Here is a 13,744-nt window from a genome sequence, read left to right as displayed (position 1 = left end):
TGTTCGAATCGCTGCGGCCACCCACATACGGTGCAAAAAATTTATTATTTTTTTGAGGGGGGGGGGGGGATCCCCAAGGGTTTTAGGGATTGGGGGGGCTCATTGTGACACCCCCACGTTCCCCCTCGCAGGGGGAAGTGCAGCGTGACGCTCCTCAACGAGACCGACATCCTGGGGCAGTATTTGGAGAAAGAGGTGAGTCCCGTAACCCCCCCCCCCACCTCAAAATTCCTCAAAATTCGGCTAATTTGGGGGCCCCCCCATACCCAGCTGAGCTCCCCCCACCCCGTGCCCCCCCCCAGGATTGTTTTTTCTACTCGCTGGTGTTTGACCCCGTCCAGAAAACTCTCTTGGCCGACCAGGGCGAGATCCGCGTCGGCTGCAAATATCAAGCGGAAATTCCCGACCGGCTGGCGGAAGGTTTGGGGGGGGGGTGTGGGGTGTGTGTGTGTGTCTCTGTGGGGTTATGGGGAGCACTGTGGGGTTTGGGGGGGGTTCAAGCTGATGCCCCCCCCCCCCCCTTTTCCCAGGTGAATCGGACAACCGGAACCAGCAGAAAATGGAGATGAAAGTGTGGGACCCCGACAACCCCCTCACAGACCGGCAGATCGACCAGTTCCTGGTGGTGGCACGGTGAGATGGACCCCCCCCACCCCCCTAGTGTGTCCCCCCACCCCCCTAGTGTGTCCCCCCAATCTCTCTAGTGTCCCCCGCCCTAGTGTGTCCCCGTCCCCCCCCCAACCCCTCTAGTGTCCCCCCAACCTTCTTGGGTCCCCCCCCAACTCCTCTAGGGTCCCCCCAACACCCTTGTGGGTCCCCCCCAACGTTTTAGTGTCCCCCCAACCTTCTTGGGTCCCCGCCCCCCACCCCTCTAGTGTCCCCCCCAACCTTCTTGTGTCCCCCCCAACCTCTCTAGGGTCCCCCCAACCTTCTTGTGTCCCCCCCAACCCCTCTAGGGTCCCCCTGACACCCTTGTGTCCCCCCCAACCTCCTTGGGTCTCCCCTCAACCCCTCTAGGATCCCCCTGACACACTTGTGTGTCCCCCCCAACGCTTTAGTGTCCCCCCAACCCCTCTAGGATCCCCCCGACACCCTTGGGTCCCCCCCCCAACCTTCTTGGGTCCCCCCCCAACCTTCTTGGGTCCCCCCCCAACCCCTCTAGGGTCCCCCTGACACCCTTGTGTCCCCCCCCACCCCTCTAGTGTCCCCCCCCACCCCTCTAGTGTCCCCCCCCACCCCTCTAGGGTCCACCCCACCCCTCTAGGGTCCACTCCCCCAACCCCTCTAGGGTCCCCCCAACCTTCTTGGGTCCCCCCCAACCCCTCTAGGATCCCCCTGACACCCTTGTGTCCCCCCCAACATCCTCTAGGGCCCCCTCCCAACCCCTCTAGGGCCCCCTCCCAACCCCTCTGGGGTCCCCCCCACCCCTCTAGGGTCCCCCCAACCTTCTTGGGTCCCCCCCCCAACCCTTCCCTGTCCCCCCTGACCCTCCCTGTCCCCCCCTTTCAGAGCCGTCGGGACCTTTGCGCGCGCCCTGGACTGCAGCAGCTCCATCCGCCAGCCCAGCCTGCACATGAGCGCCGCCGCCGCCTCCCGGGATATCACACTGGTGAGATTTTTTTTGGAGAGGGGGGTTCCCCGACTCCGTAGCAGGGTTGAGGGGATTCTTGTAAACCCCCCCCTCACCATCCTGTGCCCCCCACCTCCCCCAGTTCCACGCCATGGACACGCTGCAACGCAACGGCTACGATTTGGCCAAGGCCATGTCGACGCTGGTGCCGCAGGGGGGGCCGGTGTTGTGCCGCGACGAGATGGAGGAGTGGTCGGCTTCCGAGGCCATGCTCTTCGAAGAGGCCCTGAAAAATACGGGAAGGATTTTAACGACATCCGGCAGGATTTTGTGAGTTTAGGGATGACGCCCACGGTGGTGGCGGGGGGGTAAAACACCCCCCCCCGGGTCCATTTCGGCGCAAAAACTCGCTCTGGTTTTCTCCCCGCAGCTGCCTTGGAAATCCTTGGCCAGCATCGTGCAGTTTTATTACATGTGGAAAACCACTGATCGCTACATCCAGCAGGTATCGGGGGGCCGGGGGGGGCTTCTGTGGGTCATGGGGGGGGCTGCTGCAACCCCCCCACCCCCCTGTCTTACCCCCGTGTGTGCTCGCAGAAGAGGCTGAAGGCAGCAGAGGCAGACAGCAAGCTGAAGCAAGTCTACATCCCCACTTAGTGAGTTGGGGAGGGAGCCAACGCTTTTGGGGGGCCCTGCACCCCCTCCTGGGCCTGTTGGGGGGAAGAGGAACCCCCCCTGACCCCCCCCTCCCTTTTTCTCCGCAGCACGAAGCCGAACCCCAACCAGATCATCTCGGTGGGTTCCAAACCCGGCATGAACGGCGCCGGCTTCCAGAAGGGGCTGACCTGCGAGAGCTGCCACAGTCAGTGGGGTTTGGGGGGGACACGCTGGGGTTTGGGGGGCTGCTGGGGTGGGGGGGGAACCACAGGCTCTGGGGGGGGAAGTGGGGGGGTGAGAGCAACACGATGGGGGGGGACAGCGTAGAGACAATGGGGGGCTGTAGGGGTTGGGGGGGGTCATGGGTGGCTGTGGGGCAGGAGTAGGGGTGTGTAGGGGTTGGGGGGCAGCGGGGGCAGCTATAGGGGCTGTGGGGCAGGAATAGGGGTGCGTAGGGGTGGGGGGGCAGCAGGGCAGCTCTAGGGGTGGGGAGCAGGAGCAAGGGTGCATAGGGGTGGGGGGGGCAGGATGGGGGCAGCTCTAGGGGCTGGGGGGCAGGACTAGGTGTGCATAGGCATGTGGGGGGGCAGCTGTAGGACCTGTGGGGTGGGAGTAGGGGTGTATGGGGGGCAGCTCTAGGGGTGTGGGGCAGGGCAAGGGGGCTTGGGGGGCAGGATGGGGGCAGCTCTAGGGGTGTGGGGCAGGGGAAGGGGGTGGGGGGCAGGATAGGGGCAGCTCTAGGAGTGTGGGGCAGGGTAGGGGGGGCAGCAGGGCAGCTCTAGGGGCTGTGGGGCAGGAGTAGGGATGTATGGGGGGGCAGCTCTAGGGGTGTGGGGCAGGGGAAGGGGTGGGGGGGCAGGATAGGGGCAGCTCTAGGGGCTGTGGGGCAGGAGTAGGGGTGTATGGGGGGGCAGCTCTAGGGGTGTGGGGCAGGAGCAGGGGTGCATGGGGGTGGGGGGGCAGGATGGGGGCAGCTCTAGGGGCGTGGGGCAGGGCAAGGGGGCTTGGGGGGTAGGATGGGGGCAGCTCTGGGGGGTGTGGGGCAGGGTAGGGGGGGCAGCAGGGCAGCTCTAGGGGTGTGGGGCAGGAGCAGGGGTGCGTGGGGGGGCAGCTCTAGGGGTGGGGGGCGGGAGTAGGGGTGCATGGGGTGGGGGGGCAGGATGGGGGCAGCTCTAGGGATGTGGGGCAGGGTAGGGGGGGCAGCAGGGCAGCTCTAGGGGCTGTGGGGCAGGAGCAGGGGTGCATGGGGGGGCAGCTCTAGGGGTGTGGGGCAGGGCAAGGGGGCTTGGGGGGTAGGATGGGGGCAGCTCTGGGGGGTGTGGGGCAGGAGCAGGGGGGCTTGGGGACAGCTCTAGGGGCTGTGGGGCAGGAGCAGGGGTGCATGGGGGGGCAGCTCTAGGGGTGTGGGGCAGGGCAGGGGTGCATGGCGACAGCTCTAGGGGCTGGGGGGGCAGCTCCACACCCCCCCTTTCCCTCCCCACCCCACCCCACAGCCACCCAGTCCGCCCAGTGGTACGCCTGGGGCCCCCCCAACATGCAGTGTCGCCTCTGCGCCTCGTGCTGGATCTACTGGAAAAAATACGGGGGGCTGAAGACCCCCACCCAGCTGGAGGGGGCGGCCCGCAGCGCCTCGGTGAGCCCCGGGGGCACCAGAAGGACTCCAAGACCCCCCCCCAAAAATAAAAATAAAAGGTTCTAACCGCGTTGTTTCCGGCAGGAGCCGCACTCCCGGGGGCACCTCTCGCGCCCCGAAGCGCAGAGCCTCTCCCCTTACACCACCAGCGCCAGCCGGGCCAAACTTTTAGCCAAAAACCGTCAAACTTTTCTCCTCCAAACCACCCGCCTGACCCGCCTGGCGCGACGCCTCTGCCGCGACGTCCTGCAGCCCCGCCGCGCCGCCCGGCGCCCCTACGCCCCCATCAACGCCAACGCCATCAAAGCTGAGTGTAGGTGACGATTTGGGGGGGGGTTTTTTTGTGTCCCCCACCCCACACCCACCCTTTATCTCTGTTTTCCCACCCTCCAGGCTCCATCCGCTTGCCCAAAGCGGCGAAGGCTCCGCTCAAGATTCATCCGCTGGCCCGGCTGCCCCTTGCCGCCATCGTTAAGGAGCTGGGTAAGGAGTTGGGGGGGGGGGGGGGACGACACAAAAAGGGGGTGGGGGGGACACCCCGAGGGGGTGGGAGGGGTGGGGGGGGACAGGGATGGACCCTCAAGGTGCCTGGGTGGGTTTTGGGGCTTTTGCTGGGAGGTTTTGTGGGGGTAAGGGGGGGTTCTGTGGGGCTGGGGGGTGGGGTTGTGGGGCTGAGGGGGGGGTCTGTGGAGCTGGGGGGGGTCCCTTGGGGGTGTGGGGTGGCCCCCGGGGGTGTGGGGTGGGTGGGGGGGGTCACAATGTGGGGGTTGGGGGGGGGACAGGGATGGACCCTCAAGGTGCCTGGGTGGGTTTTGGGGCTTTTGCTGGGGGTCTTGTGGGGCTAAGGGGGGGGGGTCTGTGGGGCTGGGGGGGTCCCCTGGGGGTGTGGGGTGACCCCTGGGGTGTGGGGTGGGTGGGGGGGGTCACAATGTGGGGGTGGGGGGGGACAGGGATGGACCCTCAAGGTGCCTGGGTGGGTTTTGGGGCGTTGGCTGGGGGTTTTGTGGGGCTGGGGGGGGTCCCTGGGGTTGTGGGGTGGCCCGCGGGGGTGTGGGGTGACCCCTGGGGTGGGGGGGGGGGTGACAGAGACGGACCCCCCAGGGTGTCTCAGCCAGGGTGGGGGGTCTGCGGGGGTTGGATGGGTTTTGGGGCTCTTCCTGGGAGCCGAGGGGGGGCGGGGGGGTCCCGTGGGGCTGGGGGGAGCTGTGGGGTGGCCCCTGACACCCCTCACCACCCCCCGCCCCCCCCCCCCAGCGGCACAGGCCCCCCTGAAGCCGAAGACGCCGCGAGGCACCAAGACCCCCATCAACCGGAACCAGCTGAGCCAGAGCCGGGGGCTGGCGGGGCTGGTGGGCAAAAGGGGCTACGAGGGGGCTGGCGAGGGCCACCGCCCCCCCCGGGTACGGGTACGGGACGCTGAGGGGCTACGAGGGGGCGCGAAGGGCCACCAGCCCCGCGGAGGGGGGTATTGGGGGGTGGGAGGGGCCTCGCTGGGATTGACAGGGAGCAGGGCCTGTGGGAGCGGGGCTGGGGAGGGCAGAGGGTGGGGATTGAGGGGTGATTGACAGGGGGTGGAGCTGGGGGTGATTGACAGGGGGTGGAGTTGGGTGATTGGCAGGGGTGGGGCCTGGGGGTGGAGCTGGGGGTGATTGACAGTGGGTGGAGTCGGGTGGTGGGGGGGTGGGGTCTGGGGGGTGGAGCTGAGGGTGATTGACAGGGGGGTGGGGTCTGGGGGTGACAGGGGGTGGAGTTGGGTGATTGGTGGGGGGTGGAGCCTAGGGGGTGATTGACAGTGGGGGTGGGGCCTGGGGGTGATTGACAGTGGGGTGGAGCCTGGGGGTGATTGACAGGGGGGAGCCTGGGGAAAGGGGTTGGACTGGTGGGGGGTGGAGCCGGGGGTGATTGACAGGGGGTGGAGCCTGGGAAAAGGCATTAAACCAGGTGTGGGAACATGGGTGATTGACAGGGGGTGGGGCAAGATGTGATTGACAGGGGACTATCATGGGGAAAGAGATTGACCAGGCTCTATGCGGGGGGCGGGGCCTGCAAGCATGAGGCTGTCTCTGATTGGCCGGGGGTGTGTGTGTGTGTGACTGACAGCTCCTGGGCGGGGGGGGGAGGAGGGAAGGGGCGGGGCCTGAACATTTCCCCGCCCAGGTCGGGGCCTCGGGCCTCCCCTTCTCAGCCAATGGTCGCCCCCTGGCCACGGGGCTGCGCGCGGGGCCCCCCCCCCGCCAGCAAACGCCAGAAGCTGAACCCCGCTGACGCCCCCAACCCCGTCGTCTTCGTGGCCACCAAGGACACCAGGTTGGGGCGGGGGGGTCGGTGGTGGGGGGGGGGGGCTGTGGGGAGGAGGAAGAGGGCACTGGGGGAGGGGGGGGGGGGGCCCTGGGGTGCTCCCCAGCCCCTGACCCCCCCCTCCCTCCCCGTGTGTCCCCTCCCCAGGGCGCTGCGGAAGGCGCTGACGCACCTGGAGCTCCGCCGCGCCGCCCGGCGCCCCAACCTGCCCCTCAAGGTGAAACCGGGGCTGCCCCTGCGGCCCGGGGGGGCCCTGGCGCCCTCCGCCCCCCCCCACCCCGCCAGCACCTCAGAGCCCATCGTCCTCGAGGACTGACACCCCCCCCCGCCACCGGGCCGGGCCCCTTTTGTATTTTTTTTATTTCCATAGAAACCGCGGGCGGGGGGGAGGGCCCGGTGCCGGTCTGGAGCCCCCCCCCCCCGCTGCCTGACACCCCCCCCCGACCCCCCCTCCCCGCCCCCCCCCCCACCGCGGGCCCCTTTTGTACGTGGAGCGACGCCCCCGGTTTTGTATCTCGGGCTGTCCCGGTTCTGTAGCGACAGGAAATAAAACCGACGATTTTTCTTCACCGGGAACCAACAACCGGCGCGGGGCGGGGACGCGGAAACAATCAGAGCGGAACGTTTGTTCCCGCGGGGTGTGTTTCCGGGAGGGGTCGGTTCCGGGGTGGCGTCACTTCCGGTCGGGGGGGAAGGTCAGGTGATCGGACCACTTCCGGCGGAAGTGCGGCCGCTAATGGCGGAGGGGGAGGCCGAGGCCATGGCGGCGGGGCCCGCCCCGGCCCCGGTGGGCTCCCCCGCATCCCCGGTGGGCTCCACCGCGTCCCCCCCGCCCCCGGAGGCGGATCCCGACGTGGAGCCGCTCCCGCGGGGCTTCCGCTGCCGCCTGTGCCAGGTTTCCGCGGCCAACCGTGAGTGCGGGCCCGGGGGGGCGGCGCTCGGGGGGCGGGGGGTGGTTACCGGGTGTCCCCCCTCCCTCCGCCGCTTCTCCTCTTCCTCCGCCGCTTCTCCCCTCCCGCAGGGCCGAGCCTGGCGGAGCATCTCCGGGGCAAAAAGCACCAGCGGCTGCGGACCCTTCGTGCCGAACGGCGGGCGCAGGAGCAGCGGAGCCTTTTCGTCAGCGGTTTCGCCCGCGGCACGTCGGGCGAGGAGCTCGCGGAGTATTTCGGGGCTTTCGGGGACGTTGCGACTGTCGTGATGGACAAAGAGAAGGTTTTTAGGGGTGAAATGGGGGGAATTGGGGAGTCCCCCCGCCATCGGGATGGCGCTGACGGGGTGTCCGTTCCCCTTAGGGCGTCTACGCCATCGTGGAGCTGCGGGAGGCCGCGGGCCGGGAGCGGGCGCTGGCCGAGCCCCAACACGCTCTGGCCGGGCACCGGCTCCGGGTTCGTCCCCGGGAGGAGAAAGTTTTTGCTTACAGCCCCCGCCCCGGGGGCGGCGCCCGCCGCGAGCCTCTTGGGCCGGAGAAGCTGGAGCAGGCGCTTTGCCAGGCCCCGGATGTGAGTATGGCTTCGGGAGGGTGGTCTTCTGGGGGTTTGGGGGGGTCCTGGGGGTTTGGGGGGGGGTGTCTTGGGGGTTTGGGGGGTGTCCTGGGGGTTTGAGGGGGATCTTGGGGGTTTGAGGGGGATCTTGGGGGTTTGAGGGGGATCTTGGGGGTTTGAGGGGGGTCTTGAGGATTTGGGGGAGGGTCTTGGGGGTCTGGGGAGGTTTGAGGGGGGAGTCCTGGGGGTTTGAGGGGGGAGTCCTGGGGGTTTGAGGGGGGTCCTGGGGGTGTGGGGAGGGCTTGGGGGTTTGAGAGGGGTCTTGGGGGCTTGAGAGGGGTCTTGGGGGCTTGAGAGGGGTCTTCGGGGTTTGAGAGGAGTCTTGGGGGTTTGGGGGGGGGGGTCTTGGGGGTTTGGGGAGGGTCTTGGGGGTTTGAGGGGGGTCTTGGGGGTTTGAGGGGGTGTCTTGGGGGTTTGGGGGGTGTCCTGGGGGTTTGAGGAGGGTCTTGGGGGTTTGAGGGGGGTCTTGGGGCTTTGGGGGGGTGTCTTGGGGGTGTGAGAGGGGGGTCCTGGGGGTGTGGGGAGGGTCCTGGGGGTTTGGGGGGGGAGTCCTGGGGGTTTGACAGGGGTCTTGGGGCTTTGGGGGGGGTCCTGGGGCTTTGAGGGGGTGTCTTGGGGGTTTGGGGGGAGAGTCCTGGGGGTTTGAGGGGGGTCCTGGGGCTTTGGGGAGGGTCCCAAAGCATTCTCAGGGGGGTGGTGAGTTCTGGGGGGGGGTGGGAGGTGGATCCCAAAGCTCTCCTGGGGGGTTTTGCAGGGTCCTGGTGCTCCCCCAAACATGGAGGGGGGGGGGCGGGGGGGAAGAACAACCCCCCCACCCCACCAGTCCCACCAGTAACCCCAGTCCGCGCAGGTGGACGCCCAGATGTCGCAGCTGGTGGAGCTGCTGGAGCTGAGCGAGGCCGAGCGCCGCGTGCGGCACCTCCTGGTGACCCTTTTCCAGGAAGTTTTCACCGAATTTTTCCCCGGTGAGTCTTTTCCTCACGCCACCCACGGCCGCTTCCCTCGGGCGAGCCCAGGATGGGGCTAATAGGGGTTTATTTTTGTGGCCCCCAGGCTGCGCCGTGGTGCCCTTCGGTTCCTCCGTCAACGGCTTCGACACCCGCGGCTGCGACCTTGACCTTCTCCTGGATCTCGAACCCACCAAATCCCTCCAGGCCTCAACCCCGGACGCTCCCGCTTCCACCTCGGATGCTGAAAATTCCCTCCTGAGCGACATCGATTTGGTGGCCACGCCGGCAACGGAGCTCCTGGACCTGGTGGCCACCGTCCTGCGCCGCTGCGTGCCCGGCGTGCGCCGCGTCCGCGCCGTCCCCTCCGCCCGTCGCCCCGTCGTGAAATTCACCCACAAACAATCCGCGTTGGCGGGCGACGTTTCTATCGACAACAGGTCTGGGGGGGGGAGGGCGAGGGTTTTGGGGCAGAATTTCTACATTTTGGGGCTTTTTGTAACCGTTATTGGTTATTTTTTAACGGCAGGCTGGCGCTGCTCAACACCCGCTTCCTGCGCCTCTGCGCCGACGCCGACGCGCGCGTGCGGCCGCTGGTTTACGCCGTGCGGCTCTGGGCCAAGCAGCAGGGGCTGGCTGGTGAGAGCGAGCCCCCCTGGTGGCCACCCAGCCCCCCTCGGTGGCTACCCAGCTCCCCTGGTGCCCCCCTGGTGGCCACCCAGCCCCACCCCTGGTTGCCACCCAGCCGCCCCCCGGTGGCCACCCAGCCCCACCCCTGGTTGCCACCCAGCCCCCCCTCGGTGGCCACCCGGCCCCCCTCGGTGGCTACCCAGCCTCCCCGGTGCCCCCCCCTGGTGCCCACCTGACCCCCGGTGGCCACCCAGCCCCACCCCCGGTGGCCACCCAGCCCCCCCCGGTGGCTACCCAGCCTCCTTGGTGCCCCCCCGGTGCCCACCCAGCCCCGTGGTGGCTACCCAGCTCCCCCGGTGGCCGTCCGGCCCCCCCGGTGGCCACCTGCCCCGCCCAGTGGCCACCCAGCCCCCCCCAGTGGCCACCCGGCCCCCCCCCGACACCATCTTGATGCCCTTTTCCCACAGGAAACCCCTCGGGGGGCGGCCCCCTCCTCAACAACTACGCCCTGACGCTGCTGGTGCTGTTCTTCCTGCAGACGCGCAGCCCCCCCGTGCTGCCCACCGTCGCCCGCTTGCGGGATTTGGCCGGTAAAAGCCGTTTTTTCCCCATTTTATCCCGCTAAAATCCATATTTTCATCTTCTTTTTATCCCTTTTATCCCAGTAAAATAATCCACATTTTCACCTTTTTATTCCTTTTATCCCACTAAAATCCATTTTTTGACCGTTTTATCCCAGTAAAATTCTCCATATTTTCACGTTTTTATCCATTTTATCCCAACAAAATCCATATTTTCTCCTTTTTATCCCTTTTATCCTGGTAGAATAATCCACATTTTCACCTTTTTCCCCATTTTATCCCGCTAAAATCCACATTTTCAACTTTTTATCCCTTTTATCCCACTAAAATCCCATTTTTTCACCGTTTTATCCCGCTAAAATTCTCCATATTTTCATCTTTTTATCCCGACAAAATCTGTATTTTCACCTTTTTATTCCTTTTATCCCGGTAGAATAATCCACATTTTCACATTTTTATGCATTTTATCTCGGTAAAATAATCTATATTTTCACCTTTTTACCAATTTTATCCCAGTAAAATCCACATTTTCACCTTTTTCCCCATTTTATCCCGGTAAAATCCACATTTTCACCTTCTTTTTATCCCTTTTATCCCAGTAAAATAATCCACATTTTCACTTTTTTCCCCATTTTATCCTGGTGAAATCCACATTTTCACCTTTTTATCCCTTTTATTTTGGTAAAATCCTCCATATTTTCACTTTTTTATCCATTTTATCCTGGAAAAATCTGTATTTTCTCTTTTTTATCTGTTTTTATCCGGGTAAAATCAGATTTTCACCTTGTTTTTATCCCTTTTATCCCACTAAAATCCACATTTTCACTTTTTCACCCGTTTTATCCCGCTAAAATCCATATTTTCACATTTTTATCCATTTTTATCCCGCTAAAATGCTCCATATTGTCACCTTTTTATCCTGGTAGAATAATCCACATTTTCACCTTTTTGTCCATTTTATCTCGGTAAAATAATCTATATTTTCACCTTTTTACCAATTTTATCCCAGTAAAATCCATTTTTTCGCTTTTTTATCCCTTTTATCCCGGTAGAATAATCCACATTTTTACCTTTTTATCCATTTTATCTCAGTAAAATAATCTATATTTTCACTTTTTTACCAATTTTATCCCAGTAAAATCCACATTTTTACATTTTTATCCCTTTTGTCCCAGTAAAATCCATATTTTCACTTTCTTTTTATCCCTTTTTATCCCAGTAAAATAGTCTGTATTTTCACCTTTTTCACTATTTTATCCCGGTAAAATCCACGTTTTCACCTTTTTATCTCTTTTATCACGGTAGAATAATCCACATTTTCACTTTTTTACCGATTTTATCCTGGTAAAATCCACATTTTCACCTTTTTCTCCATTTTATCCCATTAAAATGCACATTTTCATCTTTTTATCCCTTTTATCCTGGTAAAATCCATTTTTTCACCATTTTTATCCCTTTTATCTTGGTAGAATAATCCGTATTTTCACCTTTTTTACCCATTTTATCCCGCTAAAATCCGTATTTTCACCTTCTTTTTATCCCTTTTTATCCCACTAAAATCTGTATTTTCACTTTTTTCACCATTTTATCCTGGTAAAATTCTCCATATTTTCGTCTTTTTATCACTTTTATCCCGGTAAAACTCATATTTTCACGTTCTTACCCGTTTTATCCCATGAAAATCCACATTTTCACCTTTTTATCCCTTTTATCCTGATAAAATCCTCCATATTTTCACCTTTTTATCCCTTTTATCCCCGTAGAATACTCCATTTTCACTTTTTTACCCATTTTACCCCAGTAAAATCCCCGTTTTCACCTTTTTACCAATTTCATCCCATTAAAATCCACATTCTCACCTTTTTCCCCATTTTATCCCGCTAAAATCCACATATTTACCTTTTTATCCCTTTTACTCCACTAAAATCCACATTTTCGCCTTTTTCTCCCTTTTACCCCCGTAAAATCCGTTTTTCCACCCTTTTATCCCTCTAAACCCCCCCTTTTCCCCCTTTTTTCCCCCTTTTCCCCCCGATTTCAGCCGTTTCCGCGCTCTTTCCGCCGCAGGGCCCGAGGACCGCGCCGTGGTGGCGGGGTGGGACTGCACCTTCCCGCGGGACGCGGCCGCGCTCGCACCCAGCGCCAACACTGAGACGCCGTGTGAGTTTTGGGGCGTTTTGGGGTGATTTGGTGGAGGGGGGTGGGGGTGGGGGGCGCAGCCCCCCAGCTCACCCCCCCCCCTATCCCCGTAGCTTCTCTCCTGGCCGAATTTTTCCGCGTTTTCTCCGATTTCGACTTCGCGGGGCAGCTGGTTTCTTTACGGGAAGGTCGAGCGTCGCCGTTGCCGCCCCCCGAAAACCCCGAAGGCTTGAAATTGGGACCCCTCAACCTCCAAGACCCCTTCGAGCTCGACCACAACGTTGCGGCCAACGTCAACGCCAAAACGGCCGCGCGTCTCGCCCGCTGCTGCCGCCGCGCCGCCAAGTTCTGCCGCAGCCTCCGCTACCGCCGCAAATCCGCCAAGGGCCGCGCGTGGGGCTTGACCCGACTCTTCCAACCCGCCGCCGCGCAACCGGGAGCCGCCGACGACGACGACGCCGCCGCCTTCCTCATCTCCATCCCCACGGGCGACGCGCGGCGCCCTCGCGCCCTCCGCTTCCGCCAGGTTTGCGCCGCCGTCGCCTTCGTCCTCGGGGACGTTCTCGGGTGCAGCTGCGCCGCCGGGACACCGATTTGGGGCGATTCCGTGCTTTTTGTTGCTGGGGGAAAGCGTCGATTCGCCGAAGAAACCGACGGCGCCGCGGCGAAGAAACCGCGGCGCGATGCCGGCGAGGAGGAGTCGGCGGCGGAAGGAGCGACTTGGACCTGCGCCGTTTGGCACCGCGTCTGGACCGGCCGCCGCCGCCTCCGCCGCCGTTTGCTCCGCGGGGACGGTCCCCGGGACCTGGCGCTGGAGCGAACAGTGTCACAAACCATCGTCCACCGCGACGGCGCCGAGCGCCCCCCGCAACCGCTGCTCCGCTTCGCCGCCAGCGCCCGTCCCGCCGCCACCCACGTCCTGCTGCGCTTGCTGCCCTCCCCCAACGCCCCCGCGCCGCTTTTTCGGGATTTTTATCACTTTTTGAAGAGTTTTTTACCCGCCGCCGTGCGGCGCCGCTTGGGAGAGGGGGCGGCGAGGGAAACGCAGTCGCAGGACGGGGAGGGGGGTTCAACACCCTGAAGGGTTTGGGGCAGTAAAAATGTTTCGTTTTTCAACCTGTGTTTGGCGTGCGGAGAGGCGGCGTGGGGATTTTTGGGGAGAAAAAGCGGGAAAAAAAGAAAACCCTGGAGCGTGGGTTTTATTTCTTAAATTTTCCTGATTTAAAGGAAACTCGGAGCGTGAGCTCGGGGCGGGGGGGGTGTTTGGGCGCTGCGCTTCAAACAGGCGTTAACTTGGGTTAAAATGGCTGAAAAATGGCTAAAAAGGGGCAGAATGGGATGAAATATTTTAATTGGGAGGGGCCGACCCCCCCCACCACCCCCCCCCCCGCCCCTTCATCGCCTTCAACTGCCTCCGGGCTGAGCCAGAGTTTAGGGGCGGGGCTAGTGCGACAGAGGGGCGGGGATATGCAAATTGAGGGTGGGAAAAGTGTCGCAGGGGCTGGTCGTGGGAGTTTTGCGGGAGGGCGGGAAGGGGAAGGAGCGAATGCAAATTGCAGGGGTTGGAGCGGCCAATCAGGTTGCCGCGGGGAAAGAACGGGGCGGGGTCAATACGGGCGACGGGCGGGGATATGTAAATAAAAGCGTTATGCTAATTGAGCCGCCGGGAGGGGCCGGTCGGCGGGTTGGGCGGGAGGGCGAGGAGGGGGAGAAGCGAATGCAAATTGAGGCGTTGGAGCGGCCAATCG

The 13,744-nt window shown here is 62.6% G+C and overlaps 2 protein-coding genes across 2 annotated transcripts; both read left to right on the top strand.

Annotated features, from left to right (window-relative positions):
- Positions 1–7: 7 nt before the first annotated feature.
- MTA2 (metastasis associated 1 family member 2) lies at positions 8–6,727 on the top strand. Its single transcript, XM_074813941.1, is given in 17 exon segments — positions 8–30; positions 132–195; positions 303–420; positions 531–633; positions 1,510–1,609; positions 1,713–1,854; positions 1,857–1,900; positions 2,001–2,075; positions 2,168–2,226; positions 2,335–2,432; positions 3,721–3,860; positions 3,945–4,173; positions 4,254–4,343; positions 5,115–5,266; positions 6,018–6,080; positions 6,082–6,167; positions 6,306–6,727. Coding segments are annotated over 14 exon segments (1,521 nt in total). The 5' UTR covers positions 8–30; positions 132–195; positions 303–420; positions 531–559; the 3' UTR covers positions 6,475–6,727.
- Positions 6,728–6,760: 33 nt separating this feature from the next.
- TUT1 (terminal uridylyl transferase 1, U6 snRNA-specific) lies at positions 6,761–13,112 on the top strand. Its single transcript, XM_074813940.1, has 9 exons — positions 6,761–7,069; positions 7,180–7,370; positions 7,451–7,657; positions 8,550–8,664; positions 8,753–9,086; positions 9,176–9,285; positions 9,744–9,866; positions 11,925–12,017; positions 12,110–13,112. Exons 1-9 carry the CDS (start codon positions 6,895–6,897, stop codon positions 13,075–13,077), a joined length of 2,316 nt encoding a protein of 771 aa, XP_074670041.1. The 5' UTR covers positions 6,761–6,894; the 3' UTR covers positions 13,078–13,112.
- Positions 13,113–13,744: the final 632 nt, after the last annotated feature.

This window comes from Strix aluco, unplaced genomic scaffold (genome assembly GCF_031877795.1).
Source record: "Strix aluco isolate bStrAlu1 unplaced genomic scaffold, bStrAlu1.hap1 HAP1_SCAFFOLD_173, whole genome shotgun sequence".
NCBI classification, from domain to species: domain Eukaryota; kingdom Metazoa; phylum Chordata; class Aves; order Strigiformes; family Strigidae; genus Strix; species Strix aluco.
Note: the sequence above shows the minus strand (reverse complement) of the source record. Positions and strands in the feature narration are given on the sequence as shown.

What these genes read in the sequence shown, in the direction of transcription:
- TUT1 (XM_074813940.1), top strand. Translation starts at nt 6,895, where the DNA reads ATGGCGGAGGGGGAGGCCGAGGCCATGGCGGCGGGGCCCGCCCCGGCC. An exon ending in CCAGGTTTCCGCGGCCAACC is followed by an intron (nt 7,070 to 7,179) that starts GTGAGTGCGGGC and finishes CCCCTCCCGCAG; the next exon opens with GGCCGAGCCTGGCGGAGCAT. An exon ending in TTTCACCGAATTTTTCCCCG is followed by an intron (nt 8,665 to 8,752) that starts GTGAGTCTTTTC and finishes TGTGGCCCCCAG; the next exon opens with GCTGCGCCGTGGTGCCCTTC.